This window comes from Malaclemys terrapin, chromosome 4, assembly GCF_027887155.1.
Source record: "Malaclemys terrapin pileata isolate rMalTer1 chromosome 4, rMalTer1.hap1, whole genome shotgun sequence".
Classification (NCBI taxonomy): Eukaryota; Metazoa; Chordata; order Testudines; family Emydidae; genus Malaclemys; species Malaclemys terrapin.
The window spans coordinates 125329297-125345828 of NC_071508.1; the positions used below are offsets into that span (position 1 = coordinate 125329297).

Here is a 16532-nt window from a genome sequence, read left to right on the forward strand (position 1 = left end):
TGCTGAAAAATTCTCTTCCTGTCCAGCTCTCCTTTCAACCTACTCCATCCTGCCATAACAATCATAGGTGTGTTATTCACAGGCAAATGTAATGAGCCACAGCAGTCATGATGAAATGCCTGTAAACCAGTGGTGGGCAACCTGCAGCCCGCACGCGGCCCGTCAGGGTAACCCGCTGGCGGGCTGCGAGACAGTTTGTTTACATTGACTGTCTGCAGGCACAGCTGCCTGGCAGCTCCTAGTGGCTGGGGTTCTCTGTTCCCAGCCAATGGGAGCCACAAAGGAACTGGGACCACTCCCTTCTTTTGCACTCTGGGTGCAAACTGAGAGTGAAGTTTTGCAGGCACAAAATGCCCTCACAAAAGAGAGGCCAAGCCTCTCTTTTGAACATATGGCCTTAATTTTCTGACCTGTACCAACACTCAGAATTGCCTCTACAGAGGCAAGCATGGGGTATCATGGTGATAGGAATGAACAGACAAACCTCGCCTATAGACTGGTATATGCTATTTGTCATGCAGCATCTGAAACACTGTGCTGTGCAATTTTTTACTGACAAGCTCCACAATACGCTTCAACAGACAATCAGTATGACCTGACAGTGCTTGCAACTCCCAGCCTCCCTGGTGCGGATATTGTCATCACAAGTCATGAAGCAAGCCTGGTCTCGTGATGAGACACATTCCTATCATAAGTGAGGCATCATACAGCTATCAGCACAAGCAATCGCTGGCATCACCAGCTGACAATCATCTTTAGCACACACTTAGTTAGCACACAACCACTACCAGTGCCAACCGTCAGATCAGGACTATAACCATGTCTCGTAGCTAGAGCAGTGAGTCCTACAGAAAAATGAGATGACCAGCCACCAACAATGTCATAGAGTGGCTAGATGGGGCTTAGTCCCTCAGCTCCATCTCTGGCAGTGCCACGGCCAGGAAAGAGGTGGAGCAATGCAGTGGGAGGATCCCATTCCCACCTGCATCGTAGATTCCCCGCAGGTGGAGCTAAATTCCTCAAACCCAGTAGGGGGTGCTAGCTCCTGAGCCGTGCTTCCCAGGAATGGAAAGGGGGAATCCTGAAGTGATTGGGGGAGAAGGGGAGTCCCAGAGGTGTGGAATCCTGAGGTGACTGGAGGGGGAGCCCTGGAGTGATCAGGGGGAAGGAGAGTCCCAGGGAAAGGGGGGAACAATGAGGTGATTGGGGAGGAGGGGAGATTGCTGAGGGGATTGGGAGGGAAGGAGATTCCTGGGGGAAGAGGGGAATCCCGGTGACTGTAAGGGGAAGGGTAGTCCCAGGGGAGGAGGGAACCAAAGCACCAGCAGAGTTGCTAGGCCATGGAGTTACTATTGGGCCTGTAAAATGTGTGCCCATCGTAAAGACGCATTTCAGAACTGGATGCCGTGCTGGTACACTGAGGTGTTCTTTACTGGTTTAGTGCAGTGCCATCAGCACAGCAAGATCTGCAGCAGCAGCAGGATGTTGCTAATGATGTCGACCTCATAGACTGGGATGAGGCCACAGCTACCATGAGATGAGACCCTGATAACCACCTGCAGCATAGGCACTCACATATTAAGGGGATGAGTGGAACATAGATTAGATAATCTTGAGTGGTGATATGGAGGCTTCCTCTAATCATTTGACATCATATGAAGGGGAGCTATCAACTACGGCAGCCTAATGAATTGACTGGTCCAAGACTGTGTATGCCATCAACAAGAGCACACTGTTAAGAATACTGTGCATTGAAATGCATGGAGCAGCCTCTATGTGGGATCACTGTGGAGCTCAGACCATAACATGACTGTACAGACACTGCAGAGCTTGGTCACAGACATAGTGGGTACATCTACACAGCATTTTGGAGCCCGTGGGAGCGAGCGTCCCAGCCCGGGTTGACAGACTTGGACTAGCGGAGCTCAGGCTAGCACTCGAAAAATAGCTGTGTAGACAGTGTTTTGAAGCCTTGGGCTGGAGCTCGGACTCTGAAGCCTAGGAAGGGGGCTCGCTCCCATGGGCTACAAAATGCCATGTAGACATACGCAGTAAGGCCACCGCTAAATGCAACACTGGGGTATTAACTATATGGTGTGAATGGGCCAATGAGCTACACCATACCTGAGGATCCCTAGCTTACTACCCAGAGCTTGCTAAGCCCATGTATAATGCCTGCTATGCTGTTGGAATGGAATAGCATCTGGTACTACCACCAGCCAGGTACACATCTACTGCTTCAATCAACATAGGCAATCAGAGCTTTTCTCTCAGTTAACATTATTCAATATTTATATTCCTTATGTTGCTGTAATGGCCTGCTGCGTGCTGTTCACAGTGATGGTTTCTGTCCTAGGTGTACACCTGCCCTCCCACATCTCACAATAAATCTCAATACACATCCAACCCCATATTGTCATATGTGCTTGTTTGCCATGAGTGGAACTCTTGTCATTTGCTCTTTGCTGTACATATCTCCTATAACCATATTTCTTCCAGTGCTCTTTGTTAGCTCTTAGTTAGCTGTCACCAACTGTATGGCCACTATCTGGACTATGTATTATAGACCCTTACTTATTGCCTTCTATAAACCCTTCATTTTCATTTGGCTTAGATGCTGCTTGCAGGCATCCTGCTTGATTGGAACTTGTGGGTGACGCAGTGCTGTGGGTTTTAACGCCTTCTCTTTTCACCCCTCCTTTAGATGTGGTCTCACCTGTGGTTATCTACCATGACTTATAATATATCTCACAGCCCTAACATAGCTCTTTCACTAACCACTTACACAGGTCTCTGCTCAGACCCTATGCCACCAGCACTCCCAGCTATCTCCGTGACACCACTGATTTCCTGAGAAAACTACAATGCATTGGTGATCTCCCAGAAAACACCATCCTAGCCACCATGGGTGTGAAGGCTCTCTACACAAACATCCCACACACAGATGGAATACAAGCTGTCAGGAACAGTATCCCTGATGATGACACAGCACAACTTGTTGCTGAGCTCTGTGACGTTATCCTCATGCACAATTATTTCAAATTTGGTGACAATATATACCTCCAGACCAGTGTCACTGCCATGGGCATCTGCATGGCCCCCAAAATGCCAACATTTTTATGGCTGACCTTGAACAATGCTTTGTCAGCTCTCGTCCACTCACGCCCCTTCTCTACCTACGCTACATTGATGACATCTTCATCATCTGGACCCATGGGAAGGAGACTCTAGAAGAATTCCACCACGATTTCAACAGCTTCCACCCCACCATCAACCTCAGCCTGGACCAATCTACACGGGAGGTCCACTTCCTAGACACCACAGCACAAATAAGTGATGGTCACGTTAACACCACCCTATACCGAAAACCCACCGACCGCTATGCCTACCTTCATGCCTCCAGCTTCCACCCTGGACACACCACACTATCCATCGTCTACAGCCAAGCGCTGAGGTACAACCGCATCTGCTCCAACCCCTCAGACAGAGACCAACACCTACAAGATCTTCACCAAGCATTCTCAAAACTACGATATCCGCATAAGGAAATAAGGAAACAAATCAACAGAGCCAGACGTGTACCCAGAAGCCTCCTGCTACAAGACAAGCCCAAGAAAGAAACCAACAGAACTCCACTGGCCATCACCTACAGTCCTCAGCTTAAACCTCTCCAACGCATCATCAGTGATCTACAACCCATCCTGGACAATGATTCCTCGCTTTCACAGACCTTGGGAGGCAGGCCAGTCCTTGCCCACAGACAACCCACCAACCTTAAGCATATTCTCACCAGCAACCACACACCGCACCATAACAACTCTAACTCAGGAACCAATCCATGCAACAAACCAATCCATGCCAACTCTGCCCACATATCTACACCGGCAACACCATCACAGGACCTAACCAGGTCAGCTATGACATCACCGGTTTATTCACCTGCACGTCCACCAATGTTATACATGCCATCATGTGCCAGCAATGCCCCTCTGCTATGTACATTGGCCAAACTGGACAGTTACTATGTAAAAGGATAAATGGACATAAGTCAGAAATCAGGAATGGCAATATACAAAAACCTGTAGGAGAACACTTCAACCTCCCCGGCCACACAATAGCAGATGTAAAGGTAGCCATTTTACAGCAAAAAAACTTCAGGACCAGACTCCAAAGAGAAACTGCTGAGCTTCAGTTCATTTGCAAATTTGACACCATCAGCTCAGGATTAAACAAAGACTGTGACTGGCTAGCCAACTACAAAAGCAGTTTCTCCTCCCTTGGTGTTCACACCTCAACTGCTAGCAGAGAAAAACAGTAGAAGCCAACCCCCAAAACCAGAGAAACGCTCAATGGCAGGAGTAGACACAGATGTGGCCTCAGCAGGTGCTGTAGCATTGGGGCAATAAGTCACACTAATGGTATCAGAGTGCTGACTCTGAACTTTCTTTTCCCAGTGCTGCCTGGATGTTTGCTCCAACCTCCCCTTGCCACCACTCACCCTCTTGTTGTCTTTTAGTGACTTGCTGTGATAGGTCTGGGGGCAGGACAATGCTCCTCCATACCTGTGTCTTTGACCTACTGCTTGGCTGCTTCCCTTGCAGAAATAAGACCACACATCTGATGCATGTGGGAACTTACCCATACTATGACCTCCCTCTACACCTTCTTGCCACCACTGACGTTCAGCTGAGTGACAAACGAAGTAGCCTGGATGGGTGAGACACCACTCAACTCCAGAGTCATTTCCAGAAGCCAGAGAAATAGGAATGAATCTGTTTTAGACCTACCTGGAAAAAAAATGGAAGGACTGAAGCTGGCATGCTATTTCACGACATTGATGTCTGAGCCCCTTTGGACAGACTGAAAACAGAACTTTATGGACTGAAGGGGTGCACTCTTAAGTGACTTAGGGCTGGTCTTCACTACCCGCCCGGATCGGTGGGTAGAAATCAATCTCTCGGGGATCGATACATCGCGTCTCATCGGGACGCGATAATCAATCCCCGAATCGACGCACATACTCCACCAGCCCAGGTAGGAGTAAGTGCCATCGACAGGGGAGCCGCGGCGGTCGATTTGCTGCCGTCCTCACAGCAGAGTAAGTCGGATCAGATACGTCAAATTGAGCTAAGCTATTCCCGTAGCTGAATTTGCATATCTGAAATCGATCCTCCCCGTAGTGTAGACGTAGCCTTACTCTCCAGGGCAGAAGAATATAAAATATTACATTTGGCCAGAGTCCAGGTAAACTGTAACAACCTATTCAGCATCTCCATCACAATGACAGAGTGTTATTGAGAATCCCTTTCACAATTGCAGATATAGATGAGAATGTTTGATGGAGACCCCACAAAGGCACTGGGACCAAATGGATTCCTTACGGATTTCTTCAAGTGAACCACTCCCATTCTTTTCTCTTTGCGCTGTCTTCTTTAATTGGTTTTACAACACAAATACATATATAGCTTTTAGATCTCACCATCAGTGTTATGAACAAGTATTGTTGAAATTTAGCATCCTACTCCTAAAGATATTGATTACAGAATGAGAACAGCAGGTGCCCTTATCAGTGTTCTCAGCAGAATTCAAAGATACAGTACATTTAAAAATTCGACCCCCACAAATGATAACTAGACTTGGAAGCATCTGATTGTTTACAAATGAATTTTGATGTATAATATTTGATGGATAATATTGATATTTCTTTCCAAGTAAATTTTATATTTATCATTATTATTTATTAGCACTGCAGCAACTCCTAGAAGGATTGGGGTCCCAGTGTACTAAGCAAAGAACAAGCATGAAATAAAGAGACAGTCCCCTGCTCCAAAGGGCCTACAATCTAAACATCTGATGAGACAACAGGTGGAAAAGACAAACAAACAGAAGGGAGGACAGGGTCTCAGTGGCATAAGTTTGGCATAAAAAATACCAGGCAGAGTACACCAACTGGCTAATCTTAATATATTTTTTCACTAGTAGAAAATTTTGAAAAGCATCAGACACCAATTGTTATGTATACATAATGTAATGATTGTAAAAGATTCATAAGAGATTCAGAAATTAAAGGATAATATTCAATAGTGTCAATTTCTTAATATTCCACTTTTAAGAAACACTATGTATTGTTCCTTGCTATAGACATTAATAGGTACATGCCTAGGTTCTACCCTGTGGTATCATAGTGATGAATGAATTATAAAAACAAAGGTTAAAAAAATAGAATAAAATAAATAAGATTAAGGCTTGACTATAATTAGACAGACAAAATAGATTAGAGAGATTACACCAAAATAGACTAGATACATTAGATATAGATCAAATACATAACTAACAATAGGGGTCTGGACTTATGTACACAGAATTGTGATGCAACACAAAGGTTCAGAAGTCTCTGGCACAGCAGGAGGAGGACAGGGTCTCCGCCCCAGGTAACGTGGGATGGGTGTGGATCATGGGGAGGGAATGGGGAGAGCGTGGGGGCCCCGGGCTGTTGGGGGGTGTGGAGAGGAGTCACATGGGGGGGTCACATGCCCCCGTCCTTTAACTGGTGCCCCCCCTTTGTGTCCCTCCTGTGAGTGCAGTGTACCAGTAAGAAATTAATTCTACTTGCACCACTGGTTACCATAGGTGCTCAGCACCGGTGACATGGGAAACATCCAGTGTGTCCGATTCAGTGAGTTCACCCTCAATTCAGTTTACACCAGCGTGTGTCAGAGGAGGACTAAACCCGGTGATTTTAGACACAGCCTGGGGGAAATGATGTTCGTGCTCCACACTAAGGAGTCTGCATTTGTATGGGAAATGTAGCAAAGGTGAGGGGAAATTCTACCAGCCCTGAACAAGTCTGCCCTGCCTGCACGTCCACTCCCACTACCTCCTACTGCTTTTTCTCACTCCCTTCACTCTCCCAGTGCCTCGAGCTTTTTCATTCAAACCCCTCCCTTAATACACACTGCCTTCCACCAAGCCTGCCAGTGCAGTTATTAATGCAGTTACACAACCGACAATAAATAATAATAATAATAAATAATTACAATGGTTTGATGAGCATCCAGGACAAATGTTATCTGTCTGGGGTGTGTTTTACATCCTAAGTCTTGTGGGACATGAACTGTGCTTTTCTTTATATGAAGCCAGCATTGAACAAATGAATCGCTTTATCCAGATTCTGACTACAGAAGGACTGACCCCATAGTTAAATCTCCATTTCCCAAATGTAGGATTGTATATATTATAAATGCACATTGTATATAGTACTATACTAGTAATTTAGACTTTCATATCACCTTTCATTCCCAAAGGATCACAAATTGCTTCAAGGATGTAAGGTAGAAGCTATAGCTTGTATCTAGGAGAGGGCTTTTTTCTCACCCCTGAAATCTACTCACTGCAATACTGTTTAGGACCATGTCTATTAAAGTGTTTATAATCACTGTTGTGCTGCAATCTCAAAGCAGCAGCCAAACAAGATCCCAGAGGAAATTTGTCAGTACATGCTCACATTAGTACAGCAACACACAGGTTTGTTCCAGTGTAATCTAGATACCTCCCAAGGTACTCACATCACAGAGCCTTTTACCTCAGCAACTTTGTTATCCCCCAAAATTTGAGTTTTCCCCATTTCATCATTTTTTAAAAAGTTCTATTTTTTAATGCCAAATCCTCAAAATTTGAGTAAACCTCCCAAAGCCACAGAGCACCAACAAAACAGCTCTGACTGCTGTAAGCATTACTGACCTGTGCTCTTTGTAGGAGACCTGGGTAATGGGAGACACAGCAGTAGATTCACTGAGCAGTCCCTCGTTTTGCCTACAAATTCCGCTACTGTATTGCTCCAAATAGAACAGCTCCAAATAGAGCACTGCACAGTGGCATGCAGAGTGTACAGAGGACCACCTGCACACCTCTACTTCCACTCCTTGATTGAAGATAAAAGAAAAGGTCTCTCACAGGAGACTCTTAACTCTTCTCTTCAGACATTATGGATCAAATACTGCTTCGCATTCTCCCTTGACTTCAACTGAGTTCCTTGGGGCGTAACAGAGAGCAAACCTTGCCCTTAGATGTACAAATATTTTCATTAGACACAGACTTACAGAAGTTAATAGGAAGTGGAGGTTCTTTAGGTTTCCCCTTTATCATACAATAACATGCCATTTGGAAGTTTATAACTGGGCAAATGTGGGTCTGAGTTACGCAAACTCTTCACCACAAGAGGTATTAGCAACCTTATTTATAAAGAATATTTTCTTTTCTCCCATGGATAATTAGCCACTGTTCTGCCTTTCAATTAATAGAATAGCATTGTTTCAAGGTAGTGTGAATCCAGTCCTCCTAGCAACTGTCATCCAATTATTTCTGATCTTTTAAAAGACAGCTAGGTTGATTTTGAATCTCTTCGCTGAGTAACAGAATCAAATTAAACCTTCATCAGGCTGACACAATGAACTTTAAAGCAGGTCCAATTAGCACATCTGACTGTCTTTTTTCTTTTCTTACCTTTGTCTCTCTCTGTGTAAAATTGTCTCCATTTGTGACAAATGTATATAGACCATGTTCTTTTAGGGGCAAAGTGTGTCCTTGCAAAGGCCCCCAAAGCCTGTCATGCAATGGAATCATTATGGTGCTGCTCCGCAGTCAACAGGTAGTGGGAAAACGATGCTGAGAGCATGGAGGAGAGACAAAAACCAATCCAAGCCATAGCTGTAATATAAAAGAACAAAATGACAATGACAGACAGACTGTGTTGCATTGCTCTGCAGCAGGGAGGAGTGACAAGTCCCAAGAAAGGGCAGGGATGGGGCTGGTAGGTCTGTAAAACTATATGGCTCTTCTGGTCAAATGTCCCAGATGAAGGGACCATAGTTGGCTGCAGCTGCTGTTACTGTTACTGTACAGCCCAGGAGTTGCAATAACAGCCACAGAATGACTGCCCAGCTGCTCTGCATTGTGGCTGTGGTCTGGGGGATAAGGATTGCATTTGTCCAACCACCCGGTTAAGCTCCCCCTGCAAAACATGTCTACTTAGTTTTTTGGGGCGTGGGGGTGGAAGGGGAGAGATGAGAGTTAGGCGGGAGTTTTGTCTCAATTACTCTTCTTTGGTTTCTTCACAGTTTGTGATAAGAATTTTGGGCTTGATCTTGCTGCAGCAAGGTGCAGAGCACTCCGGCAAAGTGTTGAATGCCCTCAGCTGACATCAGGGGGATTTGAAGACACTAGTACTGGATCAAGCCTTTAATCAATTGGTGTTTTAATCAATCAGCATGTAAGATTTAAGCATCTGCTTTTCCTGTGTTGAAAATGAAACAAACCCCTATACCAACAAATAAAACACAACAGGCTCAATCCCACAGTCTTTGCCTAGGCAAGTCAGTAAGGTTTGAAACCACGTAACTGAGGGCAGAAGTGGACCCTTTGATTGTGTTGAGACTTTTACTTGTGTAAGGACTGTGTGAGACCAGGCCAAGTACTTAAAGAACCAAGGCTTAACGCATTGATGGATAAAATATTTTGATTCTTGGACAAAGAACAATACAAAATATAATTTGAATATCAGCATTCAGTTAATGAATTCAGTAGCTATAAATAAGCAAACTTTAATGCAAGATCAAACTATTATTTACTCAATACACTCCTTACACAACACTCTGAAGCCAAATCAAGAGATTTGCACCATCTACTGGTGAATCTGTTTTCCAGATTCAAAGTACTTGAAACCTATTATTATTATGGAGCTTGAGTTTAAAAACCATTTAAAACCCCATTATTCCTGTAGACATATTTAGTAGTCCCTGCCTAAAAGACTGTGTTACTTTGTCTGTGAATTATTAATATCAACATACAGAGCAAACTCATCCCTGATGCAACACCACTGAAAGTGACTGATTTTAATATAGCTCCCATGTAATTCATCTTGGGTAAATTGTTACACCAAAGCTTTCATCAAGGAAGCACTGACACAATTGTAATCTCTGAAAGTTTGCCTAGCTCAATCCTCATGCTTATGTATTTGAATCCATTACAAAGTTAACAGTGTGACAAATGCTTTGTTTTCTTTTACGTTTATGTTACAGGTTAAATACAGAATAGTAATTCTGGGCCAAGTTAATTGCTACTCAAGACTTCAATGGAGCTGCACCCATTTGTGACAGCAGTGAATGTGACCTGCTCCGTATAGGTTCCAAATTACACATTTCTGTTGGTGCTAAACTCTCTCATTAGTTGGGATATGATCCCTTCATGGGGCACTCCATTGCCTATGTCTCTTGATGTCTTACGTTGCATTTGACAGATAAAAGTCTTTTAGAGCTTGTAAAGATATTTTGCATTCTTTTCATTGCCCAATGCTTAGGGTGTTGGCTACAGGTTAATTACAAGTGGATTAAGTAAAAGCAATAACTTTTAATTACAATAACTGAGAAATAGTATAAAATGTTTATTCAGCAGATTTAACAGGAATTGCTATAACATTAAAAAAGGGAGTCATAATTTTCATTTGAGAGTGATGTATTGATAAGAGGCAACTTGGGTTCAAATTTTCAAAAGTGACCTCTAATTTTGGGGGTCTTATAATAAAGGTGCAACACACAAGAGTGATGGGCAAGAGACTTGTCTTTATGTCCCAGACCCTATCATATAACACTGACACAAGTGGCCATCTATGTCCTCAATGCCAACTGAAGACCACTGGAACTATGGGGGACTCAGAACCTCTGAAAAATCAGGCCCTCAATGTGTTAAAGTGCACATCAAAAAATTAAAGTCCTCGCAATTAAAAGTCACTTTTGAAAATTCAGCCCGGTGGTGGATATGTAAATAATGCCATCTACTGGTACAGTTGGGAGCATAGGCTAAGGAATGGGGTCTGCAGCTCTGTCTGGTTGTCATTTCACCTCCCCCAGCTGTGACAATTTGAATATAATAGAGTAGTAGTGTAGTGCTCAGGAAGTAATATGAAAGCGTGTGCCTATGAGTCAGTCTATAAAGGACAGGGAAAACACAACACATGTGTAACTCCCCAGGCACCATGCTGGAATTCTATACTCGTGCTGCTATGAGTAAGTACACTGATTTTTTTTTTTTAAATAAAGATCCTTTGAGAACCATTTTATTTTGTTTTCCTGAGAAGGAAAAAATGTCAGATCTTGGACTAATTAATTCAGGTCTCTAAGTGAATAAGCTATCATTCTGACTATATGTAGAAATGTAAAGAGTCAGGACCTAGTAAAATTTTAATTTATATTTAGCTGATCGTCCCCTTTTTTAGAGGGATTTGCAGGTAAGAAACATTTTGCCTGACCGGCATGTATTCCATGCCCAGAATCTATTTAAAGAATTGTCAAACATCGCACAAAATCATTCACTGATGCAGCTAGCTTCATTTTCTTTAAGGGATGGAATTATTTGAGAATAAGAGACACTCACACTCTATATAAATTGGCTCAAGAGGAAGTACTTTGCTTGCTACTATCCATTATATGGGTGTGCATACATAGTTCAAAACCTTCTCACCTTGCTCAGACAGGCAGTCCCACTGATGTCAAAGGGAAAACAAATTGAGCAGAAATTGACCCATAATTTTCCTTGTTCCTTCCCCCAATTCTGAGCTCCATCCAGTTCCAGGGCTATATAGGGAAGGGCAGTGGTGCAAGGACAGAGGTACGGTCCGGTACACCTTACCAGTAAGATATTTATAGCTGGTACTGCTTACCAGAAAGACAGAGGAGGAGCCCACCCCCACCCCGCCCAACCCTTCCACGAAGCCGTGTCTCCTCCGTCTGTACAGTAACCCTGCCGGAGGACAAGGCTGCAGGGGGTACAGTCGGTGGAGGAGCTGCCTGTGTTCTGTTCCTTTCCCCGCTGGGAACCACCTCCGGCGGGGCTGCTGTACAGACGGAGGAGACGCAGCTCTGTGGAAGGGCAGGGGCTGGGGGCGGTACAGCAGCTGTGCCAGAGGAGCTGCTGATGTTCTGCTCCTTTCCCCGCTGTGGTTCTCTGGAGAGCCCTGCGGTTCAGGGCTCTCCCTGGAATGGCAGCAGGGAAAGGAGCAGAACATGGGGCCAACGGGCAGCCCCACGCTGGCAGCTCCTCCAGCGCAGCTGTTGTACCGCCCCCAACTCCACCCCCAGCCCTACCACGCAGCTGCGTCTCCTGAGTCCTCCTTCCTAGGGTTTGTCCAGCAGAAGTCTCCAGCGCAGCGGGAGGAAGACAGAGCCCCCCCCCCCCTCCCAGTAATGTGGGATGGATGTGGATCACGGGGAGGGGACGGGGAGCGTGCAGGGGCCCCAGGCTGGGTGGGCAGGGAGGAGTCATGTGGGGAGGTCACGTGCCCCACCTTCATGTCCCTCCCATGAGTACAGCGTACTGGCAAGAAATGATTTTTACTTGCACCACTGGGGTAGGGCCATGTTAATCCCAACCTGCTCTAGTCTTGGGGGCAGATCTTGAAAAACAATTTAGATGTTTCTCTTCCTTTCTGTGCAGTTATTTTCTTGGCCGCGTGAGCTGCTGAGAGTTACAAAACATCAACATTCTTTCCTGCTGCGTTCCCATTTACAGCCATGCAGACTCAACAAATGTGATGCCTTTGGGAAATATAATTTTAGGCAACAACCAGATTGTAATAGTAATCCCAAATGGGTTTTCAAAGAGGTTCTGTTCTCTGCTTGTTTTCCCTCCATTAATGCAGGTGTACTTTATATCATATAGTCCTTAGTTATATGTGGTGTGTTCTGAAGTAAGTGCTCCAACTTTTCATACTGGTGATATAGTATTCTTTAAATGTGCGGCAAACTTCACTACAACATTGTTTCTTCAGATGGTGCCTAGAAAATCATGCTTTACTATTAACCATCTGGATTGCTTGTTGGTCACTGATAGTATGCCTTATCGCACCTTTTTTTCAAGAATTTCCAAGCACTTTACCATCATTAATTAATCTTAAAAAATTCCTTGTGTGGAAAGTACTTGTAATTAAAAACAACAACACACAATTGGAAAAAAGTGAGCCACATGGAAGTTAGGTGATTTCCTCAAGATTAAGTGTAGGTATGCACACACACACACATACATACGCACACATGAGAAACTGTTGTCAGGACTGGACATAGCAAGTTAATACAGCGGGGGAAAGAACCCTAGGGTGAAATCCTGGCCCTATTGATGTCAATAGGAGTTTTGTCACTACCTTTAATCACAAGACTCCTGACTTCCAGTCTTGTGCTACAACTGTTAACACATCTTACTTCTTTCCACACTTGTCATTGATTGCCTCTCTTTCCATCCTCCAGGTATTATTTCCCTCTACTAAGCATTCTTCTTCTCTGCCACATTAAGGGAAACTATGTGTAAGATCTTAGTAGTTCTAGATGTTGAGACCCTGGGAAATAATTCTGAACCCACTTTAATGTGCTTTTAAGACTAGTCTTAAGACTTCTGATGACGTTTACATGCAATAGCTTAATGGTGTTACTCTAGGCCCTTGTTCAATTTCTCTTACCTGTCTTTGATTGTTGCCTATCTTGTGGGGTTTCCTTCATCCTTAATACTGTAATGATTTAGCAAACTGATTATTTGTAAAATAGGTTGTGCCTTGGATGTTTTTATGTGTGCAGATGTGTATTATCAAAATCAATGAAAGGAACATACAGCTGTGACCTCACTATATTTGAGGGCAGTAATTTTACCTAATTACTAGATAATACATATTTAAACCATTGTTTTTCACTCCCACACTGCTATCACCGTAGCAGTAGCTTCCCACTTTATTGCTTGCTTACTTTTTTAATCCCCATGGCATTGCAAAAACAAAATTGTTTCCAATATTTTTTCTCCTGCTGGTTGCCATAGTAACCACAGTAGTTGCCTCTTACAGATGGTTTTGTGTTGTCTTATATCACCTTAAAACTTTCAATGTCTTGATTTCAGTGTTTGCCACTAATCTTGTAACATTGTTTTAGTCTGTGATATATAGACCCCATACTGTTGTCTGTCAAAATACATCACTGCATGAAAGGTAGTATCTGAAGGATGTGCCCATGCTAAGGACCTGATTCCTAAAGATTTTGAGCACTTCTGGCAGGTGCTGAGTGCTCTCAGTGTGGTGCTCAGCACCTTTCAGGACTGAACTCCAAGAGAGAAGACCTGCAGGGACACTTTTGCATGAAGTGGTTTTCTGCACAGCTTGTTTTTGCAACAGTTTAGTGCAACCACACAGCAATACTCTTTCAGACAGAACCCATTTTGGTACCTCAACACACTGAGTTCACCTTACAACAGCATTTGTACCAGTGCATCTTGGGATTCCTGAAATACATACCACACAGTACCCAGCATCGTTGACAGGAGCAGGGGCTTTGGGGGTAATTTCTGAATGTGAGCTCCAATATTTGTGTCTTTCTGCTCACATTGCAGAGAAATCATTGTAGGTAACACTACTGCCACCGGACAGGAACTAAAGGTCTCTTCCCGCATGTTGCAGCTGACTACTACAGTCAATCAATACAGCTGACACAGCTGTTGTGTGTGGATACAATGCAACAGGCTCCAGGCATTCCAACCAATGAGGGGGTCTGTTTAATAGCAACATATTTACCTATTTCAGTCTGGGCCTGGAAGTTATGAAATCTCATAGCCTTGGATTTTCTGATGTCAGGAATTGAGTAGGCAAAAGTCCAGCTGGAGAATGGAGCGCAAGGTTCTTCACCCAGGGAACAGCAAGGTCAGACTACGACCCTCTGATTTTTACACTGTAAAGGGCCAATCCTGGAAACCTGTACTGACTCAGGCAATCCCATTGACTTCAGTGGGACTACTGATGTGAGGAAGGCTTTCCGGATCGGGCTCTACATAATTAAGTGCAGTAACTTGGCTTTGCATGCACTCCTGGTCTCCAGGCAGACCTGTGAACTGCAGCAATTAGGTGGAAAAATAGCGTTGAAAGATTCGGAATTACCCAGAAAAAGTGCTATTATGCAGGGACTGCAAATTTACATAATGCTCCATTGGTTCCAAACTGTAGAACATTTGTACTGTAATGTACTGTGCTGAGCTGTGGTCACCTCACCCTGTAGCTATAGTATCTGCATAACATTTGTAGTCACCGATTCAAAGCAGATAAGGGGGCACAGTACTCCTGTCTAGACAGGCTGCTGGAAGAAAAATTCAGACCTAAAGACACAACTGGCAGCTTGATGACTAGGTTCCCTTCATGTTATTTTGCCACAAGAGAAATCTTAACAATCTACACTGTCTAGTGCACCCTGAGAGATTAATCTTAGCACTTCACAGAGATACTGCACCTACTTAATTTTAAAGACAAGGCTCTGCTGTTGGCATCGATATCTTGACACGGGGCAGCAAAAAAATGATTAGGAAGATATCCTGAGAATCCTAAAAAACATAACCAGGAGACCAGAAACTCTAAGGGCAACATTTTTAAAGGCAATCACACAGCCATATTTTGGAAGTCCCTTCTACAGCAGGCTATTGATAAGAACTCCCATATCTTGGCAGATGGAAGACACAACAAGTTTGCGCTTTGGTGCCTATGTGTCTGAAACTCATTAGAAGCCACAAATAAATAAATAAATATTAAAAAAAAACAGTAAAACTCCAGATATTTTCATCATGCTAACATAGAAAGCCTGCCCCAGTAATATGTGACTAGCAATAATTCCTGGATGGCATTAGGCAGCTTCACTCAGACCTTGACAATGCATTTGTCTCAGAGGTACAGCAATTTCTGATATGGTGCCAGTATGTTAAAGAAACCCTATTTTTCCTTAGTATTTTGAGAATCAGTTATGTACTTTGGACAACACAACCTATGCCGTACTTTTCCATACATTGGCAAAGGAGCGAGATGGCAGAAAACCCTACTCACACCTTGCACTTGGGAAGTATACAATTTCAAATAAAAAAACAAAGTGTTTGGGATCAAATTCTGCTCTCAGTTACAACCATGCATCCCCTTTGACTTCAAAGGGGCTGCATGAATGTAACTCGGTGCAAAATGTGGCCCAAGGTGTCTATCAAAGGTCATTGTTGAGACCACGTCTGGTGAGTTCATATTTTGGATGACGATTTTAAGCACTTTTAGGAGCTCTTTATTGTCCATAGAGGAACTACTGAACATCATTGAATCAAGACTACACAAATAGCACAGAATATGCCAGTCTGTAAACAGAGGAAGTCACAATGAGGCTGTGTGCTGATGGCGGTAAGTTTGTCCACAATGCTATGGTCAATAAACACAATATGAAGTCTACTACTAGGCATTCCAATGCACCCATTCTAAAATAGAGAGTGACAGCAAGTTGCAGGGATGGGCATGTGTACAATGCAACTTATAGTGAGATGTTTATTCTCAAAGTGTCAGATTCTGTTCCTGGCTCCATATGGACTTCTTGCCTTCACAGCATCTCAGATTCCTCATATGTAAAACTGGGATAATTCCCTAAATCACAAGGATTTTTTGAGGTTTAATTCACTTGTGTTTCTAAAGCACTTTGAGATCTTTGGACAGAATT

General features: G+C 43.8%; 1 protein-coding gene across 6 annotated transcripts in view; it reads right to left on the reverse strand.

Annotated features, from left to right (window-relative positions):
• LOC128835325 (alpha-1-antitrypsin-like) overlaps positions 1-16532 on the reverse strand; it is a 322484-nt gene that overhangs the window by 30574 nt on the left and 275378 nt on the right. For 2 of the 6 annotated variants that reach the window (XM_054024712.1, XM_054024711.1), the window contains exon 2: positions 8503-8706. The exons of 1 other annotated variant lie outside the window; for it this stretch is intronic. In XM_054024712.1, the coding sequence (XP_053880687.1) occupies positions 8503-8622 (120 nt within the window). In that variant the 5' untranslated portion in view covers positions 8623-8706. Of the gene's footprint in view, positions 1-4638; positions 4788-7740; positions 7815-8502; positions 8707-16532 lie in introns of those variants that run through there. 3 more of the 6 variants (XM_054024717.1, XM_054024716.1, XM_054024718.1) reach the window with 3 other exon arrangements.